The sequence below is a fragment of the Zootoca vivipara genome, chromosome 14, assembly GCF_965207765.1.
Source record: "Zootoca vivipara chromosome 14, rZooViv2.hap1.1, whole genome shotgun sequence".
Classification (NCBI taxonomy): domain Eukaryota; kingdom Metazoa; phylum Chordata; class Lepidosauria; order Squamata; family Lacertidae; genus Zootoca; species Zootoca vivipara.
Genome location: NC_142597.1, coordinates 35694678 through 35713889, shown reverse-complemented (window position 1 = coordinate 35713889; position 19212 = coordinate 35694678). Strand labels below are relative to the sequence as shown.

Below are 19212 nucleotides of genomic sequence, written 5' to 3'. Positions count from 1 at the left end.
TTGAAAATGGTGTGTTGATATACTAACGCTAGCTCAGGTTCCATTGTGGAAGAAAGCCGGGGGAGAAATGTAAAATAAATAAAATAATAAAAATGAAGGCATTATCAGCACACCCATAAAGAAGACTCGAGGGGCAAAGTCGATGGTAAAAGAGTTATATTTATTAAATATAACAAATTAGGGGATCCGCGTAGCCCAAGTAAACAGGTTAGCCAAATCACTGGAGTCCAGGCAGGTGAGTTATCCAATAAGAAATGATGGAATCCTCTTTTTTTTAATCTCCTGGACATGTTTACAGCTGCAAAATGTGGCCACAAAGCAAGGAGTTAGAAAGAAATTCTCCCTCCTTGCTATGTGACCCTTGGATATGTGAACTTGACATGCACACTGTGGCCCCACTGTCAAGTGTCCACGGACTCCCCACACCAAATTCCTACTCGGCCCCCAAATAGGTGACTGACTAGCAATGCCCGCCGTGTAAAGTGAGGGGAGGTGGGTGCTACAAATAAGAAGGATGAGTGGGGGCACAGCCAGCTTAAGGAGACTGGCAAGCACCTCTTCCTTATTGGGGTCAGAGACTGGGCAGAGGAGGAATGGTGGATACACCTCCCCATCCAGACCCTTCCAGGGAAGAGGGGGGAAAAGACAGTATAGATTTACAACAAGGGTTTGAGGGAGGTCGCAGCTGAGAGGCGGATGAGGGGGGAAGTTGGGAAATTATGGGAGAGCCAGAAGAACACCCAGCTGACACGTTGTCATTAGAAAGCATTCCAGACCCTCCATCTCCCAGAACCTGGCGAGCCTTAAAAGTAGGAGAGCAAAGAGCTCAAAGACAGAGGACATGTACCGTGTTTCCCCTTTTTTAAGACGTAGTCAGAAAGTAAGCCATGGCAGCATTTTTTAGCATTAGTGAAATCTAAGACACCCCCCGAAAATAAGACATACCTCCATGCGAGACCGCCGAGCGCCCCAGCCAGCCAGAGGGGCCTGGAACCGGCTGCTGTTGCTGCAGTGAACGCATGGAGCGCCCTGCAGCGCCTGGCCTCTTTTCTTTTCTTTTTTTTGGGCTGCCCGAGGCCTGCCGCCCTGCCACCGGAACCGGCGGCTGCAGAGCGGAGCGCTCCGAAGCAGCGAGCGCTCGGAGCGCCCTGCAGCGCCTGGCTTCTTCTTTTGCGGGGGGGGGAGCTGCCTGAGGCCTGCCGCCCCGCCGCTGTAACCGGCGGCTGCAGAGCGGAGCGCTCCGAAGCGCCGAGCGCTCGGAGCGCCCTGCAGCGCCTGGCCTCTTCTTTTGGGGGGGGGAGGAGCTGCCCGAGGCCTGCCGCCCCGCCGCCGGAACCGGCGGCTGCAGAGCGGAGCGCTCCGAAGCGCCAAGCGCTCGGAGCGCCCTGCAGCGCCTGGCCTCTTCTTTTGGGGGGGGAGGAGCTGCCCGAGGCCTGCCGCCCCGCCGCCGGAACCGGCGGCTGCAGAGCAGAGCGCTCCGAAGTGCTGAGCGCTCGGAGCGCCCTGCAGCGCCTGGCCTCTTCTTTTTTTGGGGGGGAGGAGCTGCCCGAGGCCTGCCGCCCCGCCGCCGGAACCGGCGGCTGCAGAGCGGAGCACTCCGAAGCGCCGAGCGCTCGGAGCGCCCTGCAGTGCCTGGTCTCTTCTCTTTTTGTTTGGCTGCCCGAGGCCGGCGGCTGCAGAGCGGAGCGCTCCGAAGCGCCAAGCGCTCGGAGGGCTGTGCAGCGCCTGGCCTCTTCTTTTGGGGGGAGAGCTGCCCGAGGCCTGCCCCCCGCCGCCGGAAGCGGCGGCTGCATAGCGGAGCGCTCCGAAGCGCCAAGCGCTCGGAGCGCCTTGCAGCGCCTGGCCTCTTCTTTTGGGGGGAGAGCTGCCTGAGGCCTGCCCCCCGCCGCCGGAACCGGCGGTCTGCAGCGCCGAGCGCCCGGAGCGCCCAGCAGCGCTGGGCGGAGCGCCGAGCCAGCAGCCTGCCGCCTCGGTGCCGTGCAGAGCGCCCAGCAGCACCCCGAGCCAGTGGCCTGGCCCTTCCGAGGAGGCCTTAAGGTACAAGACATCCCCTGAAAATAAGACACCGTCTGTTTTTTTGAGTAAAAAAAGTTATAAGACGGTGTCTTAAAAAGGGGGAAACACGGTAGCAGCACCCATAGAGGAGACGATGAGAATGATGAATGAGGAAGTGGGAGAGAAGGGGGTGGAGATTCACTTGGGATAACACCACTATCCAAGAGGTGAGGTTCTATAGCCTCTCTCTGTAAAGATTGAAATAAAAAAGGACTGTAAGAAACTTTTCCTTGTCTTTATACTTTCCTGGGCAACCAGCCGGGAGCCACTGACAGCATCCCGACATTTGGTTTACAAGTCCACGGTTGGAAGAATCTACTCCAGGCTTCTTCTCAGAAGAAGAGGGGTGTGGCAGCTGACCCCCCATTTGATGGTGCAAGAAGATAGAGCAGATAGCTTTAAGCATGTGCAAAGCTCTCCTCGTAAAATCAACAGGACTTCTAAGTCTTCAAATTGTGACTGGATTATGTTGGGTGTGCATATATTCAGATGTGCACAGGGAAGCCAGTGTGGTGGAGCCCAGTGCAAACAGTGATGGGCAGACTTATTTCACCCTGCATTTGGAATAGGACGATTATACGTGGAAATGCTCTGCAAACTACACATACTAAATCTGAGATTTAAAAACGAGGGCGAAATTTGATTCGGGTTGCGTTTGAAGCCCAAACTACCAAATCCACCCTTTCTGAAACCATGTGGGAACCGAAACGCAGCTAGCCTTCAAAATTTGCACGTACCCAAAGTTTGCAATGCAGTTCACCAACCAACCGATGGCTAGATTAGGGTGAAATGTGCATAAAAATGAAAATAACATTCTAGGAGAAATTCCTTATAAAAAATGTTTTTATTGTGAGAAATTCACACTAAAATGATGGTTTTTTTTTAAAAGGTATATATAGATGACAAAATGTAGAGAACTGAATTTAAGATTCAAAGCATGAGAAACCAAGAGTACTGAAAGGCACCATGATCTCCCAAGAGTGAAGATGTGAATTCCTACCGTATGGGGGAAGGGAAGGGAAGGAGTAGGGATGAGAGATGGATATAGAGAAAGAGCCAGCCTGCCTGCGCTCACACAAAGTGGCCCATGCTTTGGGAAACGGCAGCAGGGGTGGGAAAAGAAAAGACAGTGCCACGTTGTTAGCACACAGCCTGTCTGTTATTGACAGCTTGAGCGGTCTGCAGATTTCATGACAGCTGCAGCTATTGACACCTCGTCTTGTTTTCAGGAGGTGTGCACCATGCCCAGGATGCTAAAAAAGTTTATTTTCCTCAGTAACTGATGACAGACGGGTGGATGGCTGTTGTGGAAGAGGTGTTGTTGTGAAGGAGACGAACGGTACAGAGGGAGTCGGTCTAAAGGAGGCTGTTGACATTTTGGCAAAAACCAAAGAAGGAAGGACTAGGAAGCCAGTTAAGTGTCTATAGGTAGGTGCCATGGCTGTAGACGGGAAAGATGTAAATGTGACAAAGAAGAGCACCCAAGGGTGTTGACGTGAATGAGTGGATAGCTAAGCCCAGGGGTAGAAAACCTGTGGTCCTCAGGATGTAATTGGTTGCAGGAGTTGGGGATGTTTAGCCTGAAGAAGAGAAGACTGAGAGGAGATAGAATAGCCATTTCCAAATATCTAAAGGGTTGTCACAAGGAAGTTTGAGCAAGCTTGTTTTCTGCTGCTCTAGGGGGGTAGGACAGCCTATGGCACAGCCTCCAAGATGGACAAGAAAAGGCTCCAATGAGCAGTAAGAATTGCAGAAAGGGTAATTGGTGCTAGTTTGCCTTCAATAGAGACACTTTATGGTATCTGAGCTAGGAAGAGAGCAGAGTGAATTGTCGCAGATCCTTGCATCCCGGTCATCATCTGTTTGATTTACTTTCATCTGGACGTCGCTACAGGACTCTATACACAAAAACAGGTAGGCACAGGAACAGTTTTTTCCCCATGTGCCATCAAATTGTTAAATTTGTAGTTGTGTAGCGGAAGGGGAGGCCAGTTATGGGTGGGGTTCCTTTGCTGTGCTATTGTATTGTGAGTGGAACAGTGTTTGTATAAGGTACGTTCACATTGCAATGTAGCCGAAGCAAAATTCCAAGTATGTTGGTACTTGGCCAATAAATTATTCCTAATTCCTAATGGAAGTTTGAGCAAGTTTGTTTTCTGCTGCTCTAGAGGGTAGGACTGAAACCAATGGATTCAAAGGACAAGAAAGGAGATTCCAACTAAACTTTCTGACGGTAAGAGATGTTTGATAGTGGAACAGACTCCCTTTGCAGGTGGTGGACTCTCCTTCATTGGAGTTGCTTTAGCAAAGGTTGGGTGGCCATCTGTTGGGTGGGATTCTTCAGCTGTGACTCCTGCATTACAGGTGGTGCTGTTGAACTAGACGACTTTTGGGATCCCTTCCATCTTTACAGTTCTCTGATTTTATGATTCTGTCTCCATTCAGTCCCAGCAAACATGGCTGGTGCCCATGGTTGATGGGAGCTGTAATCTTGCAACATCTGGAGTGCCACAGGTTCCCCACCCCTGGCTTAGCCAATGAATGGCAAGGAAGGGTTGTAGCTCGGTGGTAGGGCATCTGCCTGGCATGCACAAGGTCCCAGGCATATTCAGGTATGGCTGGAAGAGACTCCTAGAGTCAGAACCTTGGAAGCCCACCACCAATCAGCATAGACAGTACAAAGCTAGATGGACTAATGGTCTGATTTAGTAGAAGGCAGCTTCTTCTGTTCCTAGGTCTGAGGCTGATCCTTGCAGAGGAAGAAATAAAAACAAGTTCCCAGTACATGATATCTTGATACCCTCTTTGTTCCTAACATTGTTTGTCTCCCACCTGGTTCTCATATTAGAACAAGTCAGAAGATTGAAGGTTAGAAGCTAGTGTTGCCCAATGAACATAAACTGGGCAGGTGGATGCTACATGGACAAAAGGCTTCAGAAAGAGTTTCAATACAGTTTTACTTACATACTACAGAAACCTGAAGCTATGCCTGGTTTCCTGGCTTTGACTTCCTCTACAGCAGGCATGTCCAACTTCAAATAGGCTGTGATCTACTATACAGTTTCAAAACCTAGCACTGATCTACCACCACCCTCCCATTGTCATTCTTCAACTTCTTCACTTTAGGGGTGAGGGTTAAGGCGTTGGTGGTGGCCAGGAAAAACCCCTTTTTTCCTTAGCATGGAATCATGGTTGATTCCATCGCCTTCTTCTACATATCACCCCAATGGAGTCGACAGCTGATTGACTGCTCTGTATGGAGGAGGAAGGAAAGGCACTCTCCTTTTATCCAGCCTCATCCCAAATGCGGAACATCGGCACCCCACACCCCACTTTCCTCTCCTCTCGCATTGGACATGTCTGCTCTACAGTACTGCTGCCAACAGTACTGAAAGGCAGCAGAGTGCAGCGGTTATGGTGCTGGAGTAGAAGACCCAGGCCCTACCTCTCAGCCATGAAGCTCACTGCTTAACTTTGCGTCACTCTCCCTTCTAAAACAAAGTTTTTAAAAAGAGAAAACACCGACAACGTCCAATGAACAACAGTAAGCGTGCCCCCAAAATCTTTTTACTCCTCTCCCACTTTCGACATCTGCAAATGGGAGGTGGGGGTGGGCAAAATGGAGGGGAAGCATTTCACAAGGGCCCTAGAAATGGGCTCAGACCGAGTGCTTGTTTCCTTGGTTTTATATGGATAGGGAGCAAAACAAGAGATGAGGTGGGAGCTGCTGAGATCACCCAATCCATTCCCAAGGGTCTGCATACCCCACCCCAAAAATGTGCACAGGTATATATGACAGCAAGGAAAAAAGCTGTTCTAAATATTCCCATTTGAGAAGACACTGCCAACAACCGACAAAGGTTTCACTGATATACCCATGCCGCTGACATTTTTGAAGGTGAGACTTCATCATAATAACATTTCACATTTATGTTTTTCAGGACTCCAAGAATACAATAGCCACGTTTTCCAGAACAGAATGCCCACTGTACCATGTTGGTATATTCTCCCAACAGAGAGGCACACACAGCCTGCTGTTGCATTCCACATCTGGTATACATTGCAAACCAAGGCAAAATCACACATTTTTAAAAATATACATACATTTTTTTAAAAAAATAAAAAGAGTGAGTTTGGGGGAAGCTGGTGCGGGTGGGGGGAAACTGACTTAAACCAAAATTCTGTGAAGCATAAAAAAAACCCCAAAACTACTGGCATAAAAAAAACCCAAAACTACTGGCATAAAAAAAACCCAAAACTACTGCTACTGAAAGAATTTTTTTATTTTACTTCGACCCAGACCAACACGGCTACCTACCTGTAACCAGAACTACTGGCATCCACACACTTGACAATTATAACCAAAGCATCTTATTTGAGCTATGGCAGCTTTGGCTAGTACAAAAATAGCAGAGTCAAAACATTATAAAGACTAATGCAGTTAAAGGAAACAAGACCCCCCCCCCAAAAAAAGCCACCCTTCTGCCCTCAGGGAAGTTTGGAGGAAAGTGAGATGAGTGTCTCGGGTTCCAGCTGGGTCAGGAAGAGCAAGTTGTTTTGAGGGGTAAGCTAGACAATATGCCAGAGATACTCCTGGCAGTAAAAAAGGAAGCAAAAACAACAAACCGCAGATAAGTAGGGGCAGAGCTGGAGACAAAATGTTGCAGAGACACTAGCTGAAAAGTATAGACATTTGGGTAGAGGTATAAGAAAGGGGGTGTGTGGTTCTGAGGGAAAACAGCAAGGAACCTGGGCAGTGGTGGGCCAGGCAATAGAGGGGGCACAGACCCCCAAAAGGAGTTTGGGAGGGAACAAGAGACTGAATTCACAAGTGTTAGGAAGGTTGCAGCCCTGTTGTTCCACCACCATGTATTTGCAGGTACTTAAACAGTTGGCCAAAATCCATCAGGTTCACATTCCATTCCATTTATTTTATTTCAGTTCTGTTGAACGTCGGAGAGGTAAGCAAGATCAATAACAGAAACATAAATACTTGACCCCCACCCCCAGGTCTCACAGAAGACTCAATGAAAGAATATGTGGTTATATTTATGGCATTGATGATTTGACTTGAATTTGTGTATAGACATCTCCTACACCATACCAAAACATCCATCTAAAAAGTTGAAATCCACTTACGAAGTAGCCTGTTCCCAAGCTGGATGGGGCTGAGCTCTGGAAGAGAAAACAAAATAGATACATCAGAGACCTCTCTCTCCCTCTCTTCTTCTTCTTCTTCTTCTTCTTCTTCTTCTTCTTCTTTTGTTTGTCTTCTTTTTTACCATGTTCCAAACCTGCATCTTTCATCACCAGCTCTTTTTAAATAAATAAATCAAGTTTCTCATCAACACAACACTGTTTGCCCCTTGTCATCCGCTAGTGAAACAAACACACTTCCCTCACCTTACTCTTTCCTCCACCCCCTTTTTTTACATTTCTCAACAGCTCGCCGAAAGTAACATGCTATTTACTGAAAACCCAGACTCCAGCGGTGGGTGTAATTGCCAATTTATTTGACAGGCAGCTGGGTAATGAATTAATGATGGCATTTCGGCCTATGCTGAGACTAAATAGACACACATCAACCAACCTCCATGACATGCTGGCATTCGATGCCCTGGACTCCAGCTACTTAGCTTTGTGGCAGGGAAGGGGCAGGCAGGATATGAGAGCAAGTGGGAGATGGGGGTGGCTGAGAATCCCTAGATGAACAGCATTCAAGGGGGAAAAGACCCCGTGGGTTTGGATGAATGGATGTCACTTCTTTCCTTATTTTCTTTTGCAACATCTGAGTTTGCTTGTCAACTTATTCCCCAAAGTTAGCTCAGTTGGTTTTCATAGGCCCCATCTGCACATTTTAAGCACTATCACACCATTTTAAACCATCACAGGAGCCCCCCAAGAATCCTGGGATTTGTAGTTCATTAAGGGTGCTGAAAGTTGTTAGTGGACAATTTGAATCTACCATGTGAAATCTGGGGGGGAAAGCTTGAAAATTTAAAATGAGCATGAGTTGGCATGAGTTCTCTCCCTTATTAGAGAAAGACCATCACTGGTCCATTCTGCAGGTGAACTCACAAAATAGGCTTCTGCATATTTGGTTGGGGCTGCACTGGCAATTCCAAGGAGAACAGCAAGAGTCAAAAGTTGTTTTTCTCACTTAAGGTCAGTTTTGTTTTATTTTATTAATGTGTCTATTAAAGTTACAGTGCTACCTCGGTTCTCGAATGTAATCCGTTCCGCAAGACCGTTTGAAAACCAAGGCGCAAAGGGCTGGCTGCAAGTTCAATTGGAAAAATTGAAAAACATGCAACAGAAGCCATTCAACTTCCGAGGTGCATTCGAAAATGGAAGCAATTACTTCCAGGATTTTGGTGTTTGAATACCGAAATGTTCGGCTTCCGAGATGCTCAAAAACCAAGGTACCACTGTATATCCTACTTCTCCTCCAAGGAGCAAGAATATGGCATACATGGTTCTCCTCCCTCTCCATTTTGTCCTTTCAACAACTCTGTGAGGTAGGGTAGACTGAGAGACAATGACTGGTCGAAGGTCACCCAGTGAGCTTCAAGCCTGAGTGCAGATCAGGACCCCAGTTTCAGAGGTCTTAGTCCAACACTCTAACCACTACACCATGCTGGTGTTTTAGGTCCACAGCTATGGTCAATGAATGATATGAACATAAAGCCAATCTTGTTGCTTTAAGTCATTTTTCCCCCAAACTTGGTTCTCCAGCTGTTTTGGACTACAGTTCCCATAATTCATGATCACTGATCCTGCTAGCTAGGGATGATAGGAGTTGTAGTCCAAAAACAGCTGAAGACTCAAGTTTGGGAAACACTGCTATAAGTTATCATAAATACATTACTAGAATTTAGATAAACTTGCATTACATTTTGTGGCACCAAAGACAAGAAAACATTTGTTACAGCAGTTCTGTGAACATTTTTAGATGTACCGAGGTTGTGGTACACCTGCAAAAATAAGAATTAAATGAAAACAGTTGATAATTTTGTCTTACAAGGCCTGCAGACTACAGTCGTACTTCAGAGTCGAACAGAATCCGTTCCAGAAGTCTGTTTGACTCCCGAAACCTTCAACTTTCAAAGAATGGCTTCTGATTGGCTGCAGGAAGCTCCTGTAGCCAATCGGAAGCTGTAGAAGCCTTGTCAGATGTTCAGCTTCCGAAAGAATGTTCCAAAACCAGAACACTCAATTCTGGTTTCCAATTGTTCAGGAGCCAAAACGTTTGACTCACAAGGTGTTCAGGAGCTGAGGTACGACATTATTATTATTATTATTATTATTATTATTATTATTATTATTATTATTATTATTTCCCACCCATCTGGCTGGGTTTCACCAGCCACTCTGGGCAGCTTACAGTATATATAAAAACATAGTAAACCCCAAAACATTAAAAGCCTCCCATTGCAGATGTTTTCTAAAAGTAATATAGTTCTTCATTTCCTTGACATCTAGTGGGAGGGCGTTCCACAGGGAGGGTGCCACTACCAAGAAGGCCCTCTGGCTTCTTCCCTGTAACTTCACTTCTCGCAGCGAGGGAACTGCCAGAAGACCAGATAAAATGCCTCCTACATATTTTTGCAGGGTTCTGAACTTTAAGGCTGGCTATGGGTTTGGAATACTCTTCCCAAGTGTTTGGGGATATGGTGTTCTTTAAAGCATTTTCCAATTGCAGCAGGAGGGAGGGAGGGAGGGAGTGAGGGAGAGAGAGGGGGGGAGAGAGAGAGAGAGAGAGGGAGAGGGAGAGGGAGAGGGAGAGGGAGAGGGAGAGGGAGAGGGAGAGGGAGAGGGAGAGAGAGAGAGAGAGAGAGAGAGAGAGAGAGAGAGAGAGAGAGAGAGAGAGAGAGAGAGAGAGAGAGAGAGAGAGAGAGAGAAGCAATAGTGGCGGCTTGGTTGCAATGGTTCACCATGAGGTGTCTCCCCATGAATCCCCAGAGATGGCACGAAAAGGCAAGTGGTCCCTCACTAGCATGAATCAGACTTAAGGGGACAGAACATTAGAAGTGGACCATTTCACTGCAAGTTGAGATCCCAATTAGCTGCCCTGAGGTGTTAAGAGGATCAGAACACATTTTACTATGTGGCGCACAGCTCTTCATCAGTGCAGATATGATTCTGTTTGCATTTTAATGAGCAAGTACCTAATTCACACTTCCCAAACCAACACGTGAAGTGAAACACAGCTGTCCTTCCAAATGTGCACCTGTCCAAATTATGGTACACCATTTCCCAATCTGTGCAGAAATGCAGAGATTAGTGAAATTAGCATACAAAAAGTGTATCCTGTCAGGGGAAACAATATGATTATGTTTACATCCCATCTTTCAAGGTGGCATACACAGTTCTCCCCCTTTCCTGTTTTATCTTCACAACAAACCAGTAAGGTTGGTTAGGCTGACAGAGCGTAACTGGTCCAAGGTCGCTCGGTGAGTATCCTGGCTCAGTGAGGATTTGAGCCTGGGTCTCCCTGGTCCTAGCCTAATGCTATAACCCCCACACCACACTGGCTCCCAGTTACTTGAAAAGGTGTGTCTATTAGTCACACCATATATATATATATATATAATATTTATACCCCGCCCATCTGGCTTCCAACCGAATATTAAAACAGTACAGCATTAAACATTAAAAACTTCCCTAAACAGGGCCGCCTTCAGTTGTCTTCTAAAAGTAAAATAGTTGCTTATTTCCTTGACATCTACTGGGAGGGCGTTCCACAGGGCGGGTGCCACTACCGAGAAGGCCCTCTGTCTGGTTCCCTGTAACCTCACTTCTCACAATGAGGGAACCGCCTGAAGGCCCTCGGTGCTGGATCTCAGTGTCCGGGCTGAATGGTGGGGGTGGAGACGCTCCTTCAGGTATACAGGACCAAGGCCGTATATATATTGGGAGAAATTCACTCTAACATGCAATTTTCATGACAGGTGTTTTCAGCTGTTTAGTGTGAACTTCTCCTAACATGCACATATTTTTGTATGTAGCCTTTGACTAATATGGTGCATCTTTCTATGGTTTTTTTTTTTTAAAAAAAATAATGTATGCATTATTTAGGCACACTTTCACCTTAATATGTGCCTTTTTTTTATTTGCCTGGAAAACGGCGGTGCAAAAATTCAGAGAAGCGTTGGTTTCGTATGATAATTGTGTTTTGGTTTGTGGGCGAATTGGGGCGTTTCTCGTCCGACCACAAGCAAAACAACTCTCCCCCCCCCCACACACACACGATGGTTGATTCAAGCACCCACAAGCGGAACAGGAAACACAGATGAGTCCGCAAATAACATCCAATCCTGTCAAATTTCAATAGGCTTTCGGCTATTGTGCTGTTTTAAAGTGAGGAGTGTTTTGGCCCTGGGATGCAAAAGAAGCAGCTCTCCTGTATTCAGGAGCTCATCAAGAACCCATAGAAATTACACCCTTCAGGTCTTAGTGGGCCTGCTGTACTGCTTTTGCATATATATTGTGAATTACGAGAGGGATCAGGGCGGGGAAGCGACTTGCGCTGCTCCTGTTTGTTCTGGCCATTGTTTATGCAGGTCTGACAGAATGAAGGAACAGTGGGTATCATTTCAATTTCTGATGTCAACATCAAATTACTTATTTAATTTCATGCCTGGCGAAGCATTGTATAGCTACATGCAGAAGCCTTTCACTTCATTTGTTATGCTGTGTTTTTGCAGCCATTGGTTTGCCTTCCAACTGACAGCTTTAATTACGACATGAATTTGATTGCACTGCCGAGGAATTAACATAATGCAACAAAGCATCTGAGCGCCCGGCCTCGGATACGCACATACCCAAACACAAAACAAGCACATCGGAAGAAAACAGGGGCGACATGCGGCGCTTCCCCCTCGCAGCCTCGCATGTGCATTGTGAGCTGGCTGTCATTCAGCAGACTGGGCAGACTTGGTGGTAGAAGAATTTGGTGGAGCTCTGAGACGCACTACTTTTATTACGCTTGCGGCCAGTGCAATTTTGCAAGGAAAATAGGTGCCGGAACTCACCGCGAGGTTGTTATAGTAAGTCGCCAGGCGACTCAGGGCAGCCCTGAACAGATGCCAGTTTGACAACAGCTACACTCATCGCCCGTGGAGGTGCTAAAAACTAAGGCAAGGTGTTTTCCTAGCTGGTTTGGGGGTCTCCCATGGTTCTGGTGCAGGTCAAATAAATGTGTCCTGGCCTCCCTCGTTCTCTTAGATCAGGCGGGTGGCTAAGGCAGCTTGGAAGGGTCCTCATGCAAACGTGTGTGTGTGTGTGCAATTGTAAAGGCCTGGCTGGAAAGCTTAAAGCCTACTGCTGCTACATGGGAGATGGATTGAAGAAAAGGAAATACAAATTGGCCCCACCCCGTAGCTCGACCAATTGTGGCTTGGAGCGGCTAGGAGCTAGGTGGAGTCATAGATCTTTTTTAAAAAGGTGTAGACTTGCACAAGCTGGCCAGCTTCCGTTTTGACTTGAAATGTTCATTTGGGACATCTCAGAAGTATGTAAAGTATGTAAAGCTGCTAGGGAGAGTGCCAGGCCATAACGGGGCCCACCTGAGAGCTGAGTTCTGGCATGCTGTGGCTGGGGGGGGGGGAGAGCACTGCTTGCAGCCATCATTTGCCTATGGCAGAAGCAGCCAACATGGCATCCTCAAAATGTTCCTGGACTACAACTCCCACCATCCTTCATCATCTCTGTGTTGGCTGGAGCCGACAGGAGTTGGATCCCAACAATGTCTGGAGAGAACCATGTTTGCTACCCTAGTGCTATGTGTTGAGTGCATGTTGCACATGGAATAGGTCATCAGTCTCTTGCATCTCTAGCTGGAACACCCTACTCTGTGTAGAGAAGGGGTGGTGGAGAGTCTCCAACCTGAAGACCCAATTAGACCTGGCCAAGGCTCCCTATTTGGCCTGTGAAGCCATTTCCCCACCCATGTTGCCATGTATTGGACATTAAGTATGGGCATACCTGCCAAGTTCCTGCCGGAAGAATAAGGGATCGGCAGACCGGAAGTAGCGCTGCCGCCATTTTGGAACTGGGCGGAGCATGCTCAGAAGTCGCTTCTGAGCATGCTCTGCCCAGTTCCAAAATGGCTGCCACGCTGGAAGTCGCGCTGTGGCCATTTTGGAACTGGGCAGAGCAGCATCAAAAGTCGCTTCTGAGCATGCTCCGCCCAGTTCCAAAATGGCCACCATGCCAGAAATCACTTCTGTGCATGTCCAGAGACTCCAGACATGCGCAAAAGGAGCCTCCCCTGGCCGGTAAGTAAACCAGGGGGAAACAAAAAAATCAGTTTTTTCCAGCTGGGAACGGCTGGAAAAACGGGGGTTTCCCGGGGAATACGGGAAACTTGGCAGCTACGAGTATGGGGCAGGTAGAAGTAGAGATGGATCGACTGTGAAATCATGTTCCCAAGGGGGAACAGGGGATACATGGTCAATCCCTGCAGGAAGTGGGCATGGAGTACCACAGCTCAACAACTGAACATTGGGGGATTCAAGCAACATATGAATGTACACATCCAGCAGGTAATAAATGCAACTCAACAGTGCTATTGTGGACTCAGCGATAGCCCTAGTGAGCTGTGTAGAGGCAGAAAAGATTTAGAGGTCACATGTCCTGGCACCACCCACTCTTGGCCGCCAATCATTCAGCGGGGAGGTCAGTTCTTCAGCCAGTTGTGCCTTGAAGCTTCCCCACGTTCAGGAGTGTAGCCTCACGTTGGCAAGACAGCCTCAAAAGACATTTGGCTGACCTCCCTTCTGACCTTCATGCAAAAATGATGGCCGTTGGAATTGGAAGAGTTGGAGCCAGTGAATGTGGGGATATTGGGGCAGAACCAGCGCACGCAGGGATATGCGCACAACCTCACACCCACTACCTAATTCATGCCCTCACACATTTGCTTGAACACCAGTCTAAAACGGCACAATCAGCAGATTAGCCTATTGTTTTGGGTTTTTTGTTTTGCTTCTATAGAGCAAGCACAGCCACTCCTTTGCTGAAAGTGTGGACTAGATCAGGCATCCCCAAACTGTGGCCCTCCAGAAGTTTTGGCCTACAACTCCCATGATCCCTAGATAAGCTAACAGGACCAGTAGAATCATAGAATCCTAGAGTTGGAAGAGACCACAAGGGCCATCCAGTCCAACCCCCTGCCAAGCAGGAAACACCATCAAAGCATTCTTGACATATGCCTGTCAAGCCTCTGCTTAAAGACCTCCAAAGGAGGAGACTCCACCACACTCCTTGGTAGCAAATTCCACTGCCGAACAGCTCTTACTAGCTCTTAGTAGTCGGGGAAGGTTTCCTAAAATGAAATCGACAAGTCCCATCTGCTCAGCCTCCACCCAATTTCAGGCAAATCATACTGCTAAAATCAGTCACTAAGGGGCTGACATGCACGGTTAAGGGCCAGGCCCCCTCTGCCTCCTCTGAAGTTCAGGGAACACCTTTCCCCCCCTTGCAGCTTCCCCCCCCCCTGCTGTTCTATGAAACATGTGTATTTGTGTGTGCTTGTGCTATCTATTCCACTGCTCTTGTGGTGAAATGTCATAAACTATGAATAATCACCAAAATAGAAGCACACTGCCAATATAGGCCAATAGTCCAATTTATGACAACACTCCTGCCCCCTTTCACCACATAATCCCTAACATTGTTTGCTTTTCTGACGCTGGCTGTACATTAAGCTAATGTTTTCAGGGAGTGATTTGCACTAATTTGCAGATCTCTTCCACAATTGGTAACAAGAGCCAAACACAGAGCCCTTGGTGTTGTGATCATTTAATTGTTTACTTTCTTCTCTCTCTCTCTCTCTCTCTCTCTCTCTCTCTCTCTCTCTCTCTCTCTCTCTCTCTCTCTCTCTCTCCCAGTGCCCAATTTGCTGCGGCATTTTCTATATTTCATTAGCTCTAAACGCAATTTCCAATGCTCCATTAGCAAATTCCCTTAATGCCCTAGAATATTCTAGAACCGATGTGTGGAGATGAGAGTCTATAAATAAATAAAAAAAGGAGGGGGAGGGAAGAAGGGAGAGAGGGAGGGAGAAAGAGAGAGGGAGGGAGAGAGACTCGAAAATGTGCTAAATGCGTGAATATATGAGCAAGTGACAGTGGGAGAGGAAGAGAATGTTGGGCTGACTCAAATTCCAGGTTGAGGAAAAACAGAAGGAGCAGCCATCTTGCCTAAGAGCAAAATCTCAGCTGAGCGAATTCTACTGCAGGCGAGATTTTGATGAGATGGAATTGGCGACAGAGCTCTGCTTTACATAAGGAAGGGGAGGGCTGACAGCTCCGGCGTCTCTGAAGCCCCGAGGGCAGCCTTATCCAGAGAGCAGAAAACAAGTTGTCATCCTCCCCGCCACCCAAAGCCAACAGAAGCAGAGATGCAGCAAGAGGGGAGGGGGGCAGGAAGGTTTAGGGGACTCAACATGGATTCATCACCATGGTGTCAAGTGCTGTTGGCTAATTAATTGCCCTTAATCTACCAGAGGGCAAGTTTTCTGTTCATTAATTTATTTCAGAGATGTGCTCTCTCTCTGACTGAATTACAGGCGAGGGGACCGGGGGGGGGGGGGTGTCAAATCTATATTTGATCAGAACCATGACCCATCTAAGGCTTGCTCTGTGAGACGTCTCGGAGAATGCAGTCGGAGTTCCTCCACTGTGTTTGTGCCTTTTTTCTCAGCCTGTGCCTCCCTTAACACAAGGAGGCTTGTTTGGAAGCCATTATTCCTCCGATCCTCATCTTCACCCACTTAGGAAGATTGACTTTGCCTCCACAGCTGTCACCAATCAATGGTGGAAACACAGCCACAGTCTTTGCCAGCTCGTGAGGTTTTCAGCCAACTGGGTATTTATTCCTTCCAGTAGCACCTTAGAGACCAACTAAGTTTGTCATTGGTATGAGCTTTCGTTTGCATGCACACTTCTTCAGATACACTGAAACAGAAGTCTCCAGACCCTTATATATATAGTGTGAGGGTGGGTAGGGGTATTCTCAGGAGGGTGGTGGGGATGGGTGTTTGACTGATAGGTGTGGAAACTCGTTGATGACTGTTAACAACTGCAATTTGTCTTACCGGAAAAAGCAAGGGGTGAGATGGCTAAAGATAGCTTTATCATGTATAATGAGATAAGAATCCAATGTCTTTGTTCAGGCCAGGTCTTTATAATAAGACAGCTACTTTGAGATCTTGTATAGAATGTCCTGGGAGACTGAAGTGTTCTCCAACTGGTTTCTCTGTCTTGTGATTCCTGATGTCAGATTTATGTCCATTTATCCTTTGGCGTAGGGTTTGGCCTGTTTGTCCAATATAGAGAGCTGAAGGGCATTGCTGGGTATTTATTGTTAGAATTGCTTCTTCTTACTCTACCTGGGTTTCTTATTGCAACCTAAGTTTCTTAGTCTGGGTGTCATGGGCCAGGAGTTAGCTTCACCTGATGAACAGCAACCTAAAGGGGGAGAAGTCACTCCATCAGTCTTCACAGAGGAGAAGGCACTGTTGAGAACCAGATGGCTCTGGCTTTCTTAAAACAGAGCTCTCAGCAGCAGTCAGATGCTGGAAACAACGCCTGTAGTTCCTGGCCCTACCTTGCTGCTTCCTGATCTCCATCTGGATTCCCTGACTTCTGGACTGCATCCCTGGCCCTGTGACAATCTGGAATCCCTTACCTCTGGACTGTCTGACTTTGTATGTGGATTCTGTTCTCAGGCAAGAGTTCCTCGGGGACTTAGCTAGTCCCTGCTTGCTCGGCAACAGGACACGTTTGGGGCTATGTCACTGGGTCATCAACCACAAGAACAAAGGCTGCAACCTGACTCTCCCAGGAAGAACATCAGGGCAATGTGACCTCAGCTACTGACTTGAGGAGTGGCTGTAGACAGCTTTGAAGAATACCTGACTCAGACTGGCCTTTGCGCTCAGGTTGCAGGTGTGTGGGGAAGCCAAAGCTGACCTCTGCCACTAGTGAGAGGAACAAGATCATCTGTGGGTTGGCTTCAAACAAGACCACCCACAATGACCTCTGCCACTAGTGAGAGGAACAAGATCGTCTGTGGGTTGGCTTCAAACAAGACCACCCACAATGGAAGACAGATGTGGAGAACCTTTGGCCCACCAGAGGTTGCTGAAACAACAGCCATGGCGTCCTCCAAAGAATCCTGGGAACTGTAGTTTGTTAACAATGCTAGGAGCCTCCCCATTCCCCTCACAGAGCTACAATTCACTGAATGGTTTAACCATCAATCCTCATCACTTAGATCTCTGGGAACTCTAGCTCTGTGAGGGCAGTAGGGGCCTCCAAACAATTCTCAGTACCCTAAACAAACTACACTTCCCATGATTTTATGGGGAAGCAATGGTCATTTAAAGTGCTATCATGGTGATTTAAATGTATGGTATGAATGTGGCCCAAATCCAGCCATATAAAGGATCAGTCATATAAAGCAGACGTGTCCAACAGGTAGATCGTGATCTACCTGTAGATCACTGGACGTCTGCGGTAGATCACTGGTAGATCATTGGCTCCCCCCCCAAAGAAGCTGAACAACTGTGGCTCCCCTAAAAAGAGCTCAATGTTTTACCTCCTCCCTGGAAAAACTCAACAACTTTGACCTGAACCCCCCAAAAGGGGGTAGATCACTGCCAGTTTTTAACTCTGTGAGTAGATTGCAGTCTCTTGGGAGTTGGCCGTCCCTGATATAAAGGATCGTAAGTGCTCCTTCATCCCACACATCCCTCAAAGGCAGACAATCCCTCTCCCTAATAACTCTCAATTAACAAACACTGCTCTTTGCATATTCTTTAGCAAAATTCCCATCTCCCCCTTTTTATTAGGAGTCAACCGGTGGGCCATCTCTCATCCCAGGAAGGCTCACCAAACAGAAACCATTTCTGAATCCCGGCTGAAGACGGGATTTTTGTTGTTCCTACAACAAGTTGGAAACCTCACAAAATGTTGCTAAGAAATGCAGACAATATTTCTTCATTTGATTGAGCTGGAGGAAAATGTAGAAGACTATTTACTTTTCATAACGAAAAGAATCTGACAAAAAGGCTGGAGGCCACCACAAGTTTGGCTAGCAAGATATTTATCTGCTCGCGTGCTTGTTATGTCTCTCAGTCAAATTCACCAGCAAGCTGGAGATTGTGAGGCTTCGGAGGAAAGGCATGCTTAAATTACTGCTATGTTAGCAAAGTGTGTGAAGGATTGTTATTAGCGGAGATGGTGCCAAGCTTTTTTGACAGATCAGGTTTTTCCTTGGTGGGGATGGATTACAATTACCCACACCCCATTTATCCCAGGGCTGTCAGTTCTTGTGATTTTAACAAAAGTCTCCAGAACTTGGGCATTTCCAAAGCTCCGGCTGCTGAGATGAATGCTGAGCCAAAACCACTCGAGTCCCAAACTTTTGTTTTCAGTTTTGTCAGAAAAATGATCCACTTTCTCAGCTTATCTTTGGTACCTCTCATGAAATATTTCTTTATTTAGAAAAAAAAATAGATGGTTTTGTCTGCATGGCTGTTTCCATGTCCTCATACATAGGAATGCCAGTTGGCTGCAATCTTATTGGCTCAAAACGGAATTACAGCCTCTCGGCCAACGTCTAGGATTAGGTGACCCCAAACCAGGAGAAAGAAAAGTCCAGCTGAGCTGTTATTTTTTGCTTTTAAGTGTTCATCTGTGTGGTATTATAGCCTACACATGTGAGCTAAGGCATCATGAGGAAGAACTTCTTGAAAGTAAGAGCTGTTCACCATCAGAAGATGCTGGAGTCTCGTTCTTTGGAGGTCTTCAAGCAGAGGATGGATGGTCAGGGTTTCTTTAGCTGTGATTCCTGTCAAGGGCGTACCCACCATGCGGCAAGTTAGGGCAGCTGCCCTACTCTAGAAGCAGGGCTGGTGGGCAGAGGCGGAGCACAGCTCGGCGGAGCGAGAGTTCGCCATTCCCGCCGCACCGCGCCGCACCCTCCCTCCAGCTCCCCGTCACGCCCTCTGGCAAGGCCAAGCGCGGCGGGGAACCAGGGAGCGCGGCGCGGCGAGCAGGAACGCTGAACTCGCGCTCCGCTGGGCTGGGCTCCGCCTCCGCCCACCAGCCCTGCTGCTAGGGAGGGGCACAGCCCGGCGGAGCGCGA

The 19212-nt window shown here is 47.5% G+C and overlaps 1 protein-coding gene across 4 annotated transcripts in view; it reads right to left on the bottom strand.

Moving 5' to 3' along the window:
* AUTS2 (activator of transcription and developmental regulator AUTS2) overlaps positions 1-19212 on the bottom strand; it is a 734101-nt gene that overhangs the window by 447689 nt on the left and 267200 nt on the right. For all 4 annotated transcript variants that reach the window (XM_088657874.1, XM_088657876.1, XM_060283030.2 and 1 more), the window contains exon 4: positions 7195-7230. In XM_088657874.1, the coding sequence (XP_088514000.1) occupies positions 7195-7230 (36 nt within the window). The remainder of the gene's footprint in view (positions 1-7194; positions 7231-19212) is intronic.